Genomic DNA, 18562 nt, shown 5'->3' on the forward strand with positions numbered 1-18562 from the left:
CCCCCCCCCCCCCCCCCCCCCCCCCCCCCCCCCCCCCCCCCCCCCCCCCCCCTCACAGCCAAGCGGGCGCATTTGTGTGGGCGCATGCGTGTGGGCGTGCCCGCCGCCACCGCCGCCGCCGCCCTGTGCGCACCGTCCCGATCTCCCTTGGCTCTCGCACTGTTAAGATCTAGTCTCCGACCACAAGGGGGCAAGCATTGGCAGGCGGCCGCAGTGCTCCTGCTTGTTCGGGCAGTGTCCGTTTACACACACACACAGATACACACACACACACACGGCCAGGGTGCCGCTGCTTGCTCGCTCATTTTCCTGCGCCCTCTTTCAATCTGGAGAGGCATGCCCCGGACAGCCGGAGACCGCCCGGCCAGGCCGGCCCGGTCGGGGCGGGCAGACGCGATCTTGCCATGCTCTTCGGCCAGCGTGCCCGGGCAGGGGGGCTTCGGCGTGGCGAGTCAAGCAATCCTCCCAGACCTCTTCCCCTCGCTCCACCATCGCTTGGCCTCTTCCCCCCCCCCCCCGACACTTGTTCATCTCCATCTTTCCCGTGTCCTTTCCCCTTCCTCCCAGCCGCCCCCCCCTCCCCTTCTCTCGCCCTTTTTCTCCTCCCCCCCGCCCTCCTGGCGAATGATGGAGTACAGCCGGCCTCGCCGCCGGCCACCGGCCACCACGGAGGGCGCACTCCCTTCCCATCCGCCCCCACCTTCGAACAGTGATCTTTATGTCGGGCGCCTGACGCCGCCCAGCGGAGCACACCCAGGGGCGCTGGGGTTTCTGATGTCAGCGGCGTCTGACGAGTCGACTGCCGCCACCGCCTCCAGCCCGCCAGCCTCCTGGCCCGGGTCTGCATACACCGGGCAACTGACCTCGCCTCTGGCGGTCGCCGTGGCGGCAGCCCCGCAACCGCGGCCGAGCACCGAATCGCCGGCCCTCCTGGCACCAGCCGCTCCCGAGGGGCCGGGCAATCCCATTCGCATCCGTGCCCCTTCGGCGCGCGCGCTCATGGGTGCGTCGACATCGGCGGCTGCCGCCTTTGCCGCCGCCCCGCCGAGCACCAGCTCCGGCTTGGACACCAGCCTGGCGCCCGGGCGCTTCGCCGTTGAGCAACTTTTCGCCCGTGTCATCGCCGAGGCCGAATCCGCCATCGAGCACCTGTGCCAAGTCACCTTCTCCGTCCGTCAAGTCCCTTGTCGCTCTCTCTTCCCTCCCCCTTCCCCCGCCCCCTGTCCTTCCCTCCGTTGGTCCTATCCTCCGCCTCCCCCTGAGGACCCGCTCGCTCTGCTGTCTGTCGCGCGCTACACACACACGCGTCCATGCCCCCCCTCCCCTCCCCCCCCTCGCCCCCCTGCCCTCTGTGCTCACTCGCTCGCTTCCGCTCCTCCCCTGCTCTCCATGTAGGCGGACTTGGTTCGGTCTCGCTGCAAGGTGGGCGCCTTCCCGCCTTTTGACCTGGCGCTAGCCGCTCTGGGACCCATTGCGCGCCACTTCCTGGCCCCGGTTCTGGACCAGCTGATGGAGTGGTACACCACCAATTGCCCGTGCGTGCGGTCCCCAGCTGACCGGGCCCCTCCCTCCCTGCCTGTCTCTTTGTTCTGTTCCTCCCCGCCGATCCTGAGATCCCAGCTGTTTTTGTTCGCCCCCCCCCCCGCCCACTTCCCCCCTCCTGACGGCTTTCCTTTGTCCATCCCATGTAGGCCGCCCTCGGCCGAGGAGTCTCGTTCGCGTGGCGTCAAAATCAAGTCCAAGAGCGAGCAGGGCCCAGCCCTGCGCTCGGTGCGCCGCTGAGCCGCGCCCTTGCTCCTTCTTCTCCCATTTGCCATGGCACTGACTCTTTCCTCACTGCCGGTCCCCTCTTCCCCCCGGTGTTGGTGCAGCTTGTTTTCGATTTCTTTTTCTGCCGCATCGCCTCGGAGATCATCCACCACATTGATGCGGCCCAGATGTCCCTGCTGATCGAGCTCTCTCGGCCGGCCTTTGGCACCCAGGCCCCCTCGCATGTCAGTGGCCGTGTCCTTCAAGCGCTGGAGGCCTCATCGCAGGCGCTCACCCGGGTGGAGAACCTGGCCTTCTTGGCCCTGCAGCGGGCGGCCAAAGCCCCGTGCGTCTCTGAGGCCCCCTCCCCCGTGGCCCCACATTCCCCTCTGACCTTCTCTCGGCCGATGCTTCCGTGTCGGCTTTTTTCCCCTTCATGTTGTTCTGATTTGTCGCCCCCCCCCCCCCTCACACACATACACAAACACATACAACCAGCGCGACAAACAGCCCCGAGCCTTTCGCCCAGTTGCTGGGGGCCCTGTCGCGAGTGCACTTCCAGCGTGTGACCGATCGCCTGTTGCAAGAGCTGAAGACCGTGGCCCCGGTGCCCTCGAGCATGATGTCCTTCTCGCCGCTCAGTGTCAAAGTCAACCCGATGGCCCTTTTTTGGGTCCGGTCAACGAGTTTTGTGTCAATCCGGGTCCGTTGGTTTCCCGGGCTCTCTCTTCCTTCCGCCCTTCTTCTTCGCGTCCTCCGACGTGAGGATCTCCGCTTGTTTGCTAACTCTCCGGATGCCTTCCCCGTGCATGCACCTATCACCTCCCCCCCCCCCCCCCTCCAGACCTATCCCATGAAGCATCTACTGGAATCGGCCGACTTCCTGTCCACTTGCGGGGAGCTGCTGAAGGTCAGTATCGATGTGGCCCCCTTCACCGAGGCCCTTGCCCGGCTGTTGACCGATCTCCTTGGGCAGGTGTGCAGTTCGGTGGAGGCCGAAGTCAATGTGCCTGCCTGGTTTAAGTGTATTGAGGCGCTATACAAGAATGCCTCGCGGCTCACCAAAAATCCCCGGCACACGGCTGTGCGTCCTCCTCTCTCCCTCTCCCCTTCCTCCGGCCGGACGCGCCGGGCTGGCTCTTCTCCGTGCCCCTTCTAACCCCCGCTCCTGTGATTATGCCCCCCCCCCCCCCCCCGCCTCCTCTCTCTCTCTCTCTCTCTCTTTCCAAAACCGCTTGCATTCTTCTCGACCCTGCCCCAGGTCTCCTTCCCCCTGGCGACGCACCTCCTGGCCGTGGCCAACCAGGAGCTCCTCAAGGCCAAGTGGGAATCCAATCTGGAAAGCGTGGTCAAGCTCTTTAAAGCACAGCCCGCCGTTCGCAGCGTGGGCCTCACCTGCTTTGCGCAGCTTCTCTGGATCTTTGTCTTCCGATTCCATCCGCTGAAGCTCCTGTCGCAGAATGGCGAAATGGCCTTCGAGGAGTCCCGGCTGCAGGCCCTCCTCCGGGTGGTCTTCCCTTCGGAGGAGCCCTCCACCTCGACGCTGCCGGTCTCGGCGTCGGACAAATCCGCCTCCGGGTCCAGTGCCTCCTCTTCCTCTTCCTCCTCCTCCTCCTCCTCCTCCGGCTCATCCGGGCCACCGTCGGCGGCCGGGCCGGCTGCCAGCGGGTCCGCCACCGCCCCCGTTCCGGCTCCCTCTTCCTCGGCTCTGGCATCCAACCAAACGATTCTCCCCTCCATCGGGGCGATGATCAACTTCCTGACCTCGCTCGATCGGGCCAAGGCCACCACGGTGACCGTGTGCGCCAGCCTGGCCCTCTCGGCCTTGAATACTTCCCTGGCGCCGGGGCTGTCAATGCTCGGGCTGGCCGTGCACCCGGCGGACATTCGCCACGACCAGCTGTCCTACATGCTCTATTTCATCGGGTCTCCCGGGGCCGGGCCCGGTCGCATGGCCTTCACCTTGCGGTATCTGGTCCTGCCCCTGCTTGGGTGGCCAGATGGTGCGCTCATTTCCTCGGCTGCCGCATTCGCCGTGATGTCCCTGTGCTCGGGACTGGTGGACCCGGGGGCGCTTCTGCTCCGGGGAGCTTCCGGCCACGACCGGTCATCATCGGCACCCCTTCCCGGGTCGGATCCCGGCCTACGTTCCCCCAGCACCGGAACCCCCCGCGGGCCGTCGAGTCGAGGGAACTTCTTTTTCACCCCGGCCATCGGGAAGTTTGCGGCGGCCTTCTTGCTGAATCCGCCGAACGAACTTTCCGACTACTCGCTGGAGGGCTTTTCCCCGGAACGGGTGACGATCGCCATCAATGGTACGGCCTGGGACTCTCGGTGAAATTACACCTCCCCCTCGGCGGGTGTTTCTTGCCTGTGTGGGCTCCTCTTCTGTGGTCTTCTCTGACGTATGCTTTCTGCCGGATGGTCTGCCCCCCCCCCCCCCCCAATCCTCAAGGCCTGCTGCTTCTCATTGGCGAATTGGACAACCTCGGGCCACGCATGGCTCTCATGGGCTCCGGCAGTACCAGCGCCTCGCAGCTTCCGCCCTTCCCATGCTCGACCGGCTGGCAGTTGACGTCGGCCTCACCGGCGCACGGGAGCGCCAGCAGTGGCGGTGGTCCGGCTGGCGGCGGCGACCTCCAGTGGGGTGCCGGCGGCGGGGCCGGGAGTAGTGGCAACAATGGCAATAGCCTGTTGTTCCCCCATGGCGGCGTCCTGCCCAGCGATTCGGACCCCCTGTTGGCCCGGCGCATTCGTAGCCTGCTGACTCCCTCGGTTGTTGGCGGGGGCCTGAGCGGCCCGGCCGATGCCGGGCTCTTTGGCGGGCCACTCCGGCGCCCGGAATTGGCGTCCCAGTTTTTTTCCACGCCATTGGCCACGCGGCCGACTTCCCCGGCTCCCTTCGGCCGGGCGGGAGTCGGCAGCGCGGCCTCCGGCAGCCCCTTCGCCGAGGCGCAGGCCGATGCGGCCAATCGGCGCCTCACCCTGCAAGCCAGCGGCGCCGGTGGCCATCCCGGCCTCGGGCCTGGCGCGGCCTTCGGCGGGTCGACCTCCTCCTACACGGCGGACGATCTGCTGGCCGGTATTGGCCAGGCCCCCAGCCGGCTGGTGTCGGCGTCGCGTTTGCACCGGCAGTCTTCCTTCTGGCTGTATACCGCCTCCATGGCAGCCGTCGGGCGGATTCTCATTGCCACCGACTTCGCCATTGGCATCTACTCGCAAACGGTGGCCAAGTACGCCCGAAAGTCCGGGCTCTTCACCATTCCCCGGGAAAAGGTGCATCCCCTGTGCCGCGAATGTCCGCCCCGCCTGTCCGCTCCTCCGGCTGGCCTAACCTGCTGTTCTTTGTCCCCCCCCCCTCCCCCCCCCCCAATGTCGTGCCTGGCTGCTTCGCGTTCTCTGAAACACCTCGGACCAGCTTCCCTACATCGAGCTGCTATGTGCCATCCTCCGGGCCATCCCGCGAATCCTTCCGCGCACCTCGCCACCGGAGTACCTGCTCACCCTGCTGGCCCACCACTCCCTGCATCTGGATGTCGGGGTGGCGGCCGAGGCGTCCCGAGCCCTGTTGCGCATTTGCAACAGCCTGCCCAATGCCCGAGTCCAGGTGGTTCGGGCCTTGTCCGATGCCATTGGTCGGATTGGAGGCTCCGGCTTGGACAGCTATGATCCCCGGCATACGGCCAGCCGCTTGAAAGCCCTTGGCCTGTTTGGCTCGTGCCTGTCGTACATCGGCGAGCCGGATTTGCCGCTGGCCATGGCCGCCTACCAGGCGCCGTCCAGCCAGGAGCATGGGAGTGCAGCCGCCGGCACCGGTGTCGGTGGTGGCACGGCCAATGTCGGCTCCGATGCCGGGGCTGGGCCTTCAGCAGCAGCAGCAGCAGCAGCAGCGGCGGCGGCTGCGACGGCGGGGCCCACCGCCGGAGCGCCCTTCCCAGCGTCGGCCAGCAGCAACTACCTGCCGGAAGATATGGTGGAGTTTCTGCTCTTCGATCTGGGCGACCCGGCTCAGGGGCATCGCGCCCCGCGAGCCCTGGAGGTGGGCCCGGTCCCGACGGAGAAGCGCCACCTGCTGCGCGTGCGCCGGCAGCGCGCGGTTCCCGAGCAAACCCCGGCCGCCCTGGCCGCCGGTCAGGTGGAGGAAGACGAGCAGCTCATTGGAGCACAGCTGGGATCGCAGTTGGACATTTTCGCCCGTGCCGAGCGCCTGTGCGTGCTGCACCTGATGTCTGGAAGTGCTCTGGTGCGGAAGACCGCGCTGGAGCTCCTTGCGCATGTGTCACATGTGGCCCGGCGGACGGCGCGACACTTTGCCACGGCCGGTGTCCCGCTGCCGGCTTCGCTAGCCACGGCCGGGGTCGGGGTCGATGGGCACCCGGCCGCCGGCGAGGGCTATCGCCTGTACCATGTGGTGGCGGAGTTTGCCGAGGATGTGCTCCTGCGTTTTGGCCCGTCGCCTGGAGGCGAGTCCGCCACCGGGGGGCTGTCTTCCGGCATGGGAGGCGGCAGTGGTGGTGGCGGCGGCGGCGGCGGCGGCAGTGGAGGTGGCGGCGGCGGCGGCGGCGGCCCCGCCTGGGCTGGTCCCGGGCGCCGGGGCAGCTCGGCATCCGGTGGCTCGGGGGCCGAGGATTCCGGCCGGCCCGGGGCCGCGTCACTGTCATCGGCCACCTTCTCCGGTGGCCGAGGCTCTGCCGGCATGGCCACCGGGTCGGGCGGGGGCTCGGGGATGCGATCCTCCGGGCATGCGCCCTTCAAGAGACGGATGTCGGCGGCCATGGCCGTCTCGACGGCCTTCTCCTCGAGCCCAGCCGATTCGGCCGGCACCTCCATGCGCTCCATCGCCTATTTCAATCCCTTCTTCTGCCGCGGAGCCTCGCCCGGGGGGCCAGGCCGGGCGGCGGCCACTGCGGCTGCCGTCGCGGGCGGGTCGGCCTCCATGTCGGCCTCGAGCGGCTCGGCCGGGGTGAATTCCCTGCGTCAAACCCATTGGAATGTCTACGAAAACATGTCCGATGTGTTGACGAAGAACTTCTTCACGGCATACGACCTGACGCGGCTCCCCTGCTCGGATCAAACGTCGCGCTTGGTTTTCGGCGGCTTCGAGCCGGTCACCTCGGTGACGTCGCCCTTCCAGTCGCCCCGGTCCTTTGCATCGGGCGGACTGGCGGCCGCCGGCGGTGGCGGCATCGGCGGTCCCCTGTCCGAGGATGCTGCACCGGGCGGCGATCCCGTGTCCGGAGGTGGCTCGGGGATGGGCGCCGCGACGATGGCAGCGGCGCCAGCCGGCGTCACCTCGGCCGGGGCGCGCGCCGGGTCCTCGGACTCGCTGCCGAGCAGCCGGCCGGTCCCCCCCTCGGGGGGCCTGAGTCGCGGTGCCGGGGGTGGGTCCTTCTCGGGCGTGACGACCGAGCCCATTTCGGGCGGCGCGCGGGTGGTGTGGGGCTCGCCAGCTGGCCGGACTTCCGTGCGGCATTCGAGCTTCCGCCGGTCTGGCGTGTTCAACATCTACTCGAATGTGCACCGTGGGGTCCCGCTGGCCGGGTCGCCTGCCGACATGGATGATCCGCTGGAACGCCTGCATGCGCTGGCCGAGGGGGATGGCGTCTTCTGGGCCCCGGTCTTTGCGGAGATCATGCGCCGGGCCGGGTCGCTCAATGGCATCAGCAGTGCCGTGGTGGCATCCTGCTGGAACCACGCCCGGCAGACCACCGTGCAGCTGCACTCGAGTGTGCTCATCTCGGCCGGCTTGTCGTCGGGTAGCACCCCGAGGTAGGCCGGCTTTCTCTCCTTTTGCCGCTTTCCTTTTGCCTGTTTGTTTGATTGCCTCCTGACGACCCGCCCTTCGTGGTCCTGCCCTCCTTCCCGATCCTCGTCTTGGCTTCTTTTCGCCCCGCTGGGCGCAGCTCCTTCTTCTCCATTTCCAAGCCCGAGCCTGGGGCCTGCCCGGAGCAGATCTCCATGTGGCAAAATTATCTCACCTTCGCCTGTGCCAATGGTATGTGCCGATCGTGTCGCCCCTCCCCCCCCCATCCTCGATCAGTCATTTCTTCCTGCCCCCTTCGGTCCTGACCTGCTTCTCTTGCTTCTGATCAGTTCCCGCATCGGCACTGTTGTCGATTCCGGTCGGCGAGGGTGAGGGCTCCTCCGGCGGGACGACCAGCGGGTCGGCCTCCGGAAGCACATCGACCAAGCGCGGAGCCTCTCAACCGGCGCCACCGTCAGCGCGCCTTCTCTTCCGCGGGGCCCTCACTTTCCTCCGGAGTCCGCCGGTTCAGGCAGCCGAGTTGGCACATCCGAGTATGGCCAGTGCCGGGGGCACCGGTGGCGGCGGCGGCGGCGGCGGCGGCGGCGGCGGCAGCGGCAGTAGCCCATTATCTGTTGGTGCAAGCCCGGCCGGCTCGGTGCCCTCCTCTTCCTCATCCTCCTCCTCGTCGTCCTCCTCGTCTTCCTCTGGCGCGTCGGGAATGGGCCCCCTCGGAGGCACACCAGGCAGCGGGTCATCCCCCTACCCGACGGGGGCGGCGGTGTCAGCTTCCGGCTCCACGAGTTCTCTGACTTCCTCCGGCGTGTCCCTCTCGCCGGCGGTGTCCTCCTCATCGATGGTGTCATTGGGGTCCATGTCGCAGACAGCTGTTCCGGTGGCACCCGGCGGCGGCGGCGGCGGCGGCGGCGGCGGCATGGGTGGCCCCTTTGCCGGGGGAGACTTCTTTGCCATGCTGTCCGGCGATAGTGCCGGGTTCTCGCCGGGCGTCGGCGAGGGGCTCGTCGCCGGCGGCGGGGCCAGCATGCTGCCGCCCGGGTCGGGACTCACGGCCGGGGCGACGCCCGGCCCGGCCGGCCTGGCCCCCGGCGATGGGCCTGTCTTCCCTGGGTCCGGCGGACCATCGCCCGAGGCGGACTACTTCCTGGCCGGGCTGCACCCATCGGTGGCCGGGCGCCTTCCCTCACCGTCGCCCTTCGCGGCGGCCGTCAGTCGGGCCCTGTCAATGGTGCACCCCCGTGGTCATCTGGTTTTGTTGGAGGAGCTCCGGCCCCACCTGCGCAGTGCCTTTGGCGATGATGCGGCCTTCTTTTCGACCGACGAGACTGTCAGCGGGCCTGGTGGCGGCCCCGGTGGCGGCCCCGGTGGCGGCCCCGGAGGTGGCTCCGGCAGCGGCCCTGGCGGAGGAATGGGCGGGGGCTCAGGCACCGGGGTCGGTGCGGTCCCCGGCGTGCCGAGCCTCAAGCCGCGCTTTGTGTCTTCTTTCCGCATCGAAATTGTCCGCCTCTACTCGATGATCGCCCGGAGCGTGGCTCTGTCCTCCAACCTCGAGGAGAATGTCCTGAAGCATCTGTCCTCCTTCCTGGGGCTGGTGACGCAGTTTTTCGACAACTTCCACGAGAACTGCGGCTGGGCCTCGTCGGATGTCTTCAAGATGCGCATCTACTTTGCCATGTTCATCGAGCAGCTGTATCGCCATGTGTCGAGGCTGTCCTTCCTGGCGGAGCGCTTCTTCTCGCCGCGCATTCGCACCCGGCTCTTCAATCTCATGGAGTCCTGGGCCAACCTGGCCAGTGTCACCGGTGTCTGGTCCGTGTATGCCAACAACACCATGAGCACGGTCATCACACGGCTCCGGCGCGAGCGGCACCTGGAAAACGAGAAGTCCCTGGTACGCTGGCTCCTCCCCGCCTGCCCCTGGCCTGGCCTGGCCTGGCCTGGCCTTGGCTTGCCTTGGTCCTCGTCCCTCTTGCTAACCCTGTCCCCCTTGACTCGGGTTTGTCCTCCCCCCCCCCCTTCCTCGCCTGTCTTCGCTCTCTGTCTGTCCTTTCCGCTCCTCCCTCCGGGGCCATGTGGTGCTCCTCGATTGGTCGCCCCCCCCCCTTCGGCCTCCCGGCCTCCTCCCTCTGCTGGCTATTCTCCATCACAGAACCGCCGCGCCCAGATTGTCCAGCTCAAGTTGCTGCTCTGGCACCTGGATCTACAGGCCAACCGGGCCATGGCCTCGCTGCTGGCTGGCCCGCTGTCTTTCCGCGAGGACATGCTGCACCATGGGGAAACTTATTTCTCGTCCCTCAGCGTCTTCCAGTGGATCAACAAGCTCTTTTCATATAGCACCAATCTCGATACCGTTTCGCAGCGCATTGATGCTGGCATCCCGGCCACCGTGGCCGACCTGCGCGAGCGGTCCGACATTGCCCGATCGGCGGTGCGCGCGTTGCTCAACCACTCGAACGATGGCCGGGCCATCCTAGACGCGCTCCTGAACTTCTGGTGCGCGCAAGCCTTGCTGGCGATCGACTCCAGCCCCCTTCCCCCCCCCCCCCCCCCTTTCCCCCTTTCCCCCTTTCCTTCATGGCATTCCTCTAACCTGGGCTCCGGTCGCTTCCTCCCCCCTCCCCCCCCTCTCTCTCTCTCTCCATGGCGCGTAGCTACACCACCTGCGACGTGTCCTCGCGCGGCTTCCTGCAGAGCCTGGTCGATGTGTACTCGTCCTCGCGAAATGCCCTGTCCTTCTTGGTCCCACCTGCTCAGCCGGGGCCTGGCCACCGGCAGCAGCAGCCGCAGCAGCAGCACTCGCCCTTCGCCCCGGGGGCCCTGCCCGATGAAGGCTACAACATCCTGCCGCCCTCTGTCGCGCCGCTCCTGACGCTGGCCCTGTTCAAAGCGGTTGACCCGGATCTGGCCGTCCGAAACAATGGTACTCGCGCAGGCTCTTCGCCCCCGTTCCCCCCCCCCCCCCCACACACCCGCCCGCCCCCCCCTTCGCTGCTCCCTTCTTTGGTGTCCTTTTCATGATGCGGATCCTCGCTCGGGCCTCCGCCATTCGCTGACACCGTTCCACCCGTCGCCAGCTGTTCAGCTCCTCCAGATCATTGAGGACCGCTTCAATTTGCGCCCCATTGCATCGGACTATCGGATCTCCCTGAGCTCGGCCCTGCCGACCGCTTACAAGCAAAGCCAGGCCTCGCTGGCGGCCCGGCTGGCGAGGGACCAGCCCCATCTGGCGCACGAGCTCCTGGCCGAGGTCCATCGGCGGATTGGCACCATCCCCCGAGGGTCGGCCTCGAGACGGAGCGACCTTCTGACCCTGATCTTCCCCTGGTTCGGGTATGTGGACCTGCTGGCCGGGGGGCCGGCCCCCCCGCCCCGGCCGGGCTCCGGGCCAACCAGCGCCCCACCCGGGGCCGATCCCCTGCGCCTGGTCATCCCCACCCAGCATCGTGTCTTCCTCGGTCTGTTGGTGTCGCTCACTTGCCAGTACGATGATGACTTCATCTATGAGGTGGAGCTCCTGTGGTCGCAGCTGATGACGGCCTTCGGGCACAATGCCCGGGTCCTGGTGCCGACGCTGCTGGACATGCTGGTCCGGCGCCGGCGCCGGCAATTCCGCCGGGCCGTGCAGGCCGCCAGTGCAGCCGACCAGACGCAGAAGCTCCGCGCGGCGCTGCTACGCCTGCCGGTGAGCTATTGGCTGGCATCCTCCGCCGGGGCGGCAAGTGCGGCCAGCGGGCCCGGGGGTGCCGGGGCCGGCGGCCTGCCGGCTGGCATCGATTTGTCAGCCCCAGCCGGGCACTCTCGACAGGGGTCCAACTTCCTCGAGCCGGACTACCTGTTTGACTTGGCCCTGGCCCAGGATGAGTTTGATGAGGCGGGCTGGGAGCCGGCCACGGGCGGGGGCTTCCGCACGGCCGGCTCCGCGGCCCGGTCTGCCTCATCCATCCTCGGGGGCCTTGTGGGGAACAGCGCCCCAGCGGCGGCCGAGTTCTCCCCGAAGGACAGCGAGGATGCCGCATTCCTGTCGCACTGCAAGAAGATCATTGTCTTTGCCTGTCGGACGACCGCCTGCGAGACCATCCTCCTGGATCTCATTTGGGCGGTGGTGCCGCCCGTGCGGCCGGCCCTCCCGGCACACCTGTCCCCTCGGAGCATGGAGATGCGGTCGGCCGCTCGACGGGACGCCTTTGCGCTGGTGCTTTTGGTGGATCTGGTCCCGGAACTGCCGGTGGACTTGTGGCGCCCGCACTTGGTATACCTGTTGCATGCGCTCAGCCTGACCGTCCTGTCGAGCAGCTTCCCGGCCGGGCCACCGGACCAGACGGAACTTTCGTTCCAGTCGTCCATCTACTTCGGCGGGGCTCCCCTGGGGCTGGGGTTTGATTCGCTCTTCGCCGAGCAGAGCCGGCTGCTGTTGGTGAACCTGGCCCACTCGCTGCTTTCGGCCGAGGCTGCGGCTCCCGGGTCGCCGGGATTGGCGGCCGTCTCGCCGGCGGCCGGGGCCGGGCCGGGCCCCTTCCCCGGGCGCCGGGGTGCTGGTCTTGGGCGGTTGGCGCCCCCTGGCGCCGCCACCGCCCGACCCCTGTCGCCCAGCTCGAAGTTCCTCCAACGGCTGAACAATGTGGGCGGCTTGTTGGCCGCAACGGCTGGGCTGAAATCCGACTCGCGCATCATCCAGGGCGTGGGGCTGATGCCGTTTGCGCGCGCCGTTTGCCCGGAGGTTGCCGCTGAGTTTGGTCCCTCCGGCAACAGCGGCGGCGGCGGCGGCGGCGGTGGTGGTGGTGGCCCCGGTGCCACTGCCCTTTCCTCGGGTCCCTCCCCATCGGCCCACTCGAACCCTGCCAACACCGGTGGGCGTCCGGTGCTGACGGTGACCCTGGCCCTGAGCGGCGCATCGAGTGACAGCTCTCTGGCGTCGGCTGGGTCGCCGGTTCCCGGGCATCTGGCGCTGCTGCTGCAGGCCGAGCAGTCGGCCATGAGCGAGGCCACGGAGATGGCCTTCGCCGAGGAGACCTCCGGCGGAACCATCACCTGGGACCAGGCGCCCGGGTTTTCCGATGGCGCAGTGGCCTCGTGGATCGAGGCCGTGTTGGATGTCTTCACCGAGGACCTCGGGGTGATGGACATCCGGGAGCAGTGGGCCTCGGTGGCCCTGCACTGGATGGCCTGTTCGCCGTTGCTCCGGCACCGGGTCATTTCGGCGCGCCTGCTCCGGCTCCTTGCGCCGGCTCCGGCCGTGTCTGTCATCCGCGCGGTGGCGGTTCAGCTGTCCGGGGTCCTGTCCTCGCCGGATTACCCGCCGGCCGGGGGGTTCCCCGCGGCAAAGGGCGCCCCGGCGTCCGGCGCCTCCACCCGGCCAGGAGGAACCGCGGCCGCGTCTGCTGCAGCCCCCACGGCCGGTGCCCGGTCTGCCCGGAGCGCAGTCCCCCCGCGGTCACTGGTTCCGGAGGACGCCCTGTCGGGCCCGCCGCCGCCAGCAGGGCCTGCCTTGCCGCCGGGGCCCTTGGCTTCCCTGTCGTCGGCGGTTGATGGCGCCGACCCGGCGGGCTTGGACCCGCAGCTGGTCGAGCTGATAGACACCGGGCTCCTGTGCCAGCACCTGGTGGACTCGGGGCTGTATGCGCGCGAGTTGCTCGGGTATTTGGAGTCCGTGGCATCGGAGCTGGTGTGTCGAGCGGCGGTGCTGCTGTCCGCGCGGCAGCCCCTTCCGGCGGACATTCGCCAGCTGTTTGCGCCCCTCTTCTGGGTGTTTGTGGCGGTGCTCGAGTCCAATGTGGCGGCCGAGTATATGACCGCCGTGCGGGTGCTCACGCGCCTGGTGCGCATCGCCGGGTCCGAGCCCGAATCGCTGGTCACGGCCGGCGGCGGCAGCACGCGTGGCACGTCGGTTCAGTCGCCGGACAGCCCGACCCCGCGCGTGGTTGTCGGTCCCGCTGGCGGCACTGCCACCGGCGGTGGCAGCGGCAGCGGAAATACCCTCAACGAGGCGCCGGGCATGCCGGTCCTCGATGTCGAGGGGCCCGATCATGACCCTGGCATGGACTCCGATGATGAGGATGGCACCCGTGCGACCTCGCTGCCGGCTCCGGATTCCGGCCTCATTCGCCTGCTGGTGTCCACGGTCCCGGGGCATGGGCGGTGGCAGACCTTCGGCGGGTTGCAGCAGCTCCTGCTGAAGGGCGTGGCCCACCCGCTGACCGAGCCGGCCACGGTGGCCCTGTTGGCCGAGCTGAGCGCCAGACTGCCATCCGACTCGCCGCTGCTGGCGGATGATGACACCAGCGACACGCGCCTGCTCTTTTCCATTCTGGCCGCCGTGCCATACATGTTCTTCTGGCGCCACGCGGCTGGGGCGGTGCATTCGAGTGCGGCGGCGGTGGCGGCGGCGGCGGCGGCGGCGGCGGCGTCGGCGGCAGCCGCCGCGGCTGCCGCCACCACCTCGACCGCGCCCTCAACCGGCAGCCCGCTTCATCCCACCATGCCGGCCATCGGGGCGGTGATGTCCGCCACCACGGCCGGGGGGATGTCCGCCCCCGCGTCTCCGGTCCAGGCAGTCCCTGGCATGGCCGGAGCCCCCTTCTTCCGGCCGAATGTGGCTCCGTCCGGCCTTGCCGGCTCGAGCCGGTTCAATTCCTTCTCATCCATGGACTCCTCGTGGGAAAACCTTCTCCCAGGGGCTGGGGTCAGTGGGAGCGGCACCGCCGGTTGGGTGGCCGGCGCGTCGCCGGATGAGCGTGTCCGCGTGCTGGCCCAGACCTTTGCCTCGATGGCCAGCTCGCGCGGCTTCACCAAGCTGGCCCGGTGGTTTGGTGGGTTCCTTGCACGCTATCGCGTGCCGGAAGTCGAGCACATCAAGCACCTGGTGGCCGGGCTGGCCGATGCCTTCTTCCCGGCGTTCGAGGTGCCGACCTTGCGGTATCTGCTGGCCCTGGCCGAGTGTGGCCCGGTCCGGCATTTGCGCATTGTGCTCATCCTCCTGCGCAGTGTCATGTCGCACATTTCCCAGACGGTGGGTTGCCCGATCGCCGATTGCACTCCTTTGGCCAGGGCTTTGGCCTTTCCTGCTCCGCCTCTTCTTCCCGCCTCTCTGACCCGATCCACCTGCCTGGCCCTTGGTTCCCCTTCTCGTCCATGCTCCGACGTTTTTTCCTTTCCCTGTGGGGCGGGCGCATCGCACTTGTCTTTTTTCTCAGGAAATCCTCCCGGATGGGGTTTCCTCCCCGGAGCTCATTGGTCCTCTCTTCCGCCACATTCAGGGCGCATGGTTCCATGACGCGGTCAACATCCTGGACCACATTGCCTCGGTGGCGGCGATGGGAACTGCCACAACCGGGTACGCACATGGCATCGTCCCTCCCCCTCCCCCCCGCCCTTTGGGTCTTTTTCCTTGCTTAAGCGCTGGGGCATCTTGTCGGGCATCCTTGCCTGTTTGAGCCACCCAGCTTCATGTGTCATCTCGGCTTTCCCCCACCTGTCCAGCAGCAGCAGCAGCTGCTGCTGCAGCACTGATACTGACCGTGCCGCCTTGTCACTTTTGGCAGTTTCGCCTTGAGCAATCACCGTCTGGTGGCCAAGGCCGGCGAGCACATGTGGCTGCCGGCGCGGCCCTGGTGGGACTCGCCGGAATCCGGCCTGGAGACTGCTCGTCAGCGGGTGTTCTTCTCGGTCCGTTGCCCCTTTTTCCACATCTGGCTTCGTACTCCGGTGACGGAGGGGGGGGGGGGGGGGGGGGCTTCCCTGTCTCGGGTGTCCATCCGCTCCTTTGTTTTCCTCCCAGCTGACCCCTCGTATGTTGCCTGCCATTTAGGTAACTGGCGGCCCGCCAGATCCCGGCCCACGGTTGCCATGGTCCGCCCCGCCGGCTGTCAATGGCGCCAAGCAAACTGCCCACACGGCTGCCGTGCTGTGCATGCACTTCGATCTGGGCATTCAAGCTGCCGTTGGCGTTCTACCGGCTGCGGTTTATGAACCGGCCGCCGTGGCTCTCTTGCCGGAGCCCAATCCGTCGGTCACTCCGACCATCGTGACAGTCCCTACTGCCGCGGTCCCGGCCACCGTCGCCGCTTCGGATCCCGCCCCGCCGGCTGACCCGGGCTTCTTGGATGGTGTGTTCATCTCCCCCCCCCCCTCTTCGGACCTCCTTTCTCGCGTTTGGAATGTGGGGCAGCAGCTGCCCCCGGCCGTCGTCTGCCTGCACACCTCATGCCTCGACTGACCTCCAATCCCCCCCCCCCCCCCCCCCCCCGGCCCTCCCCTTTCCCTCCACCGATCCCCCGCCTTTGGGCCCACCTGACGCAGGCTCCTTCATCGAGGATGAGGACTTCGACTCCTGGGTCCTCAAGTCGCCGGTGCTGACGGTGTTTTTCCCCCCGCGGCAGTATCCCGGCCCGCCGGAGGGCTCCGGTGCTCCGGGCCCCTCCGGCATTCGGCCGGTGCCGGCGCCCTCATATCACCGGACAGCCACGCTGCTGGATGTGGCTCGGGTTCTGCGCAATGCCACGCTCATGGTGGTGGCCCTCTTCCGGTCGAGCACGCCGATCTACCTGCTGGAGGATTTGCTCCCGGAGACCGCGGTCCCCGTGCCGCTGTCACTGCCGCGCCTGTACAACCACCTGAGCGCCACGGTGCCGGTTGGTCCCGGCGGCGGGGATGACTCCCTCCCGGTGCCCCCCCCGCCGGGCCTGGTGCCGGTGGCCGATGGCGACATGGAGGCACCGGTGGCCTTTTTGATCCGGCTCGGTGCTCGACCGGACCCATCGATCATCTCCAGCTGTGAGTCCTTCTTCCGGCATGTGTCGGCCCCGCAGCAAGCCAGCCAGTTGGGGCTTCTGTCACTGGCGCTGGCCACCTCGGATGCCATGGTCCAAGTTCCCGTGTGTGAAGCCCCGGCCGAGGATCTGACCCTGCCGCTGGACCTAGCCATGTTCGAGGGGACCGGCCGGGTGGAGCAGCTTGGCTCGCCGGCGCCCACCGGGCAGGAGGCTGCCTGGCTTCGGCCGCTCAGCTACTGGCTGCATCTGGACCAGCTGGTGCGTGCTCCTTGTGGCGGAACGCTCTTCGACTCTATTTCGCCCCCCCTCCCCCCCCCTCCCCCCCTCCCTCCCTCCCACACTCACGCACGTACACACGCGCGCTCCTTTTGCCCCACGCGCAAATGGTCCCCCATGTACCCCGCCCTCCCTCCGGCCCGTCCCTGTGCCGCTCCCTCCTTCGGCTGCCGCAGATCCTCGAGCCGGCAACCTTGCGCGACCCACTCGGCGACGTGGCCGCCACCCCGCCCACCATCGTTCAGTTTACCGACGCCACGCATAGCATCGTCGACGAGCTACTGGCCGACTTCAGCCTGACGTTGCATTCGCTCGGAAGCGTCAATTGGGCCGAGCTCCCGGCGCTGGCGGCCCCGCAGTCGGATTACCGCCGGGCCAGGTCGAGCGCCAGTGGCGCGTCAACCGAATCGCTCTCCCCGAGCCTCGACGCCTGTCGCGAGGGGGTTGCCATGCTGCTGGAAGCGGCGGCGGCAGCCTCGGCCGCTGGCCCGGATCCAGCCGAACGGAGTCTCGAGCATTCGCTCGGTGTCTTGCTTCATCATGTGCGTCCAGACGCCGGGCGGCCCGGCTGCCCCCAGAGAAGGGGCCTTGCAGGGTGTTTTTTTTTCTTTCCCTTTTTCCTCTCCTCGTCGCCAGCCACATGGGCTGCCTTCTCCGGCTGCCCTTCCAGCGCTGACCCTCCCCCCCCCCTCTGTCTCTCTCTGTCCCTCCTGCCCAGGACCCCGCCTCGTACGGCGCTCTCGTGGCAAGCTGGTCGCGGCTGGCCCGGCAGTTCACGCCTCTCCTGCAGAGTCTGCTCTACCTGCGTGTTCTGCGCCTCGGTGCGTGCTTTCCCGGCTCTCCTGCCCCTGGTGCCCCGACCGGCAACATAGAAGCTGACTTTGGTTTTCCTCGCTGGCGCACAGCCTACTCGCCGGAGTTGGATGACTTCGCGCGGCCCTACCTCACCAACATCCTCTCGATCTATACGCTGTTGCTCACCCATGCCGCGCGGCTGTGCATCTTCCTGCGCGAGCCTTTCCTGTCGGCTCTGGCAGATGCCTACCTCGACGGCTCCGGCAATCCGGCCGCCGCCTCGGCAGTATGTGCCCGCGTTCGCGCTCTCCCCCCCTGCCCTTCTCCGGCACCCGCACCGGCTCACACTGCCCCATGGCTGACCCATTCATGTCAACTTCCCTTCCTCCGTCTCGGCTGTTGTCCCCCCCCCCCCCCTGCTTCGGCCTCTACCCCAGGCCTCCAACCATATGTTCCACACGTGCCAGGAGGTCCTCACCACATATCTGGCCCCGCTGCGGCACTGTCCCCTGACCTCCTTTGCCCTTCGCTTGCGCTCTGGCGCCCGGCCGGCCCCACTGGCCACCCCCTCCTCGCATAGCCACTAGCCCGCCGGTCATGGCCACATGGCCGGCGCGCTTTCACTCTGCCTCCCGCATGTACCTCCCTCCCCCCCGTGGGGAAATACAGGAAGACGGTGGCACTTGCTCACTCGCCGGGGGGGGGGGGGGGGGGGCGACCCGGCAATGCTTCGCGCAGCCGAGACCGCGAGAAAGAGGGCGGGGCAACCCCCCCCGACGGGGCGGGTGTAGAGCGACTCAAAACCTCTGCCCGTGACCTCGTGGACACGTGACCCAAATAAACCCACAATCCCCTGCCCGAACAGGTGTCATTTCTGTCAAGCTTTTGCCCTGGTCCTTCCCCCTCAATCGGGCAATGTACGTGTGCCTGGGGTGTCGTGAGGTGTGTTTGCGCGAGTGCGGTGTGCCGGCTGGTCGGCTTATTTGCTTGTCTATGTGTGTGTGTGTGTGTGTTTATGTACCCAACGGCGCTCTCGAGTGAGGCCGGCGAACTCGGCCCCTCGCCCCGCTCCAAGGGGTGGCTTTTCCCTCGGGGCCGACCGACGCGCCCGGGCGGGGAACGGGGCGGCGGGCCTCTCTGGTCGGAGCCCGGGCCGGTGCCATTGTGGGTACGTCTCGTTGGATTTCTCTCTTTCCCGCCCCCCCCCCCCCCC

The 18562-nt window shown here is 67.9% G+C and overlaps 1 protein-coding gene across 1 annotated transcript; it reads left to right on the plus strand.

The window, feature by feature from the left end:
- Window positions 1-590: 590 nt before the first annotated feature.
- Window positions 591-18026, plus strand: H696_02435 (hypothetical protein). The gene is made up of 22 exons (XM_009496339.1): window positions 591-1170; window positions 1396-1535; window positions 1692-1770; window positions 1872-2095; window positions 2248-2452; window positions 2594-2833; window positions 3011-4064; window positions 4205-5025; window positions 5168-7518; window positions 7653-7744; window positions 7843-9401; window positions 9660-10003; window positions 10162-10430; window positions 10585-14516; window positions 14701-14840; window positions 15049-15172; window positions 15315-15612; window positions 15806-16536; window positions 16731-17096; window positions 17273-17375; window positions 17460-17635; window positions 17787-18026. The coding sequence occupies exons 1-22, from the start codon at window positions 625-627 to the stop codon at window positions 17934-17936; spliced, it is 13944 nt and encodes a 4647-aa protein (XP_009494614.1). The 5' UTR covers window positions 591-624; the 3' UTR covers window positions 17937-18026.
- The last annotated feature ends 536 nt before the right edge of the window (window positions 18027-18562 follow it).

The sequence above is a fragment of the Fonticula alba genome (assembly GCF_000388065.1).
Source record: "Fonticula alba strain ATCC 38817 unplaced genomic scaffold supercont2.3, whole genome shotgun sequence".
In the NCBI taxonomy this organism is placed as follows: domain Eukaryota; order Rotosphaerida; family Fonticulaceae; genus Fonticula; species Fonticula alba.

What these genes read in the sequence shown, in the direction of transcription:
- H696_02435 (XM_009496339.1), top strand. Translation starts at nt 625, where the DNA reads ATGATGGAGTACAGCCGGCCTCGCCGCCGGCCACCGGCCACCACGGAG. An exon ending in GGTGACGATCGCCATCAATG is followed by an intron (nt 4,065 to 4,204) that starts GTACGGCCTGGG and finishes CCAATCCTCAAG; the next exon opens with GCCTGCTGCTTCTCATTGGC. An exon ending in GTCAGCGGGTGTTCTTCTCG is followed by an intron (nt 15,173 to 15,314) that starts GTCCGTTGCCCC and finishes CCTGCCATTTAG; the next exon opens with GTAACTGGCGGCCCGCCAGA.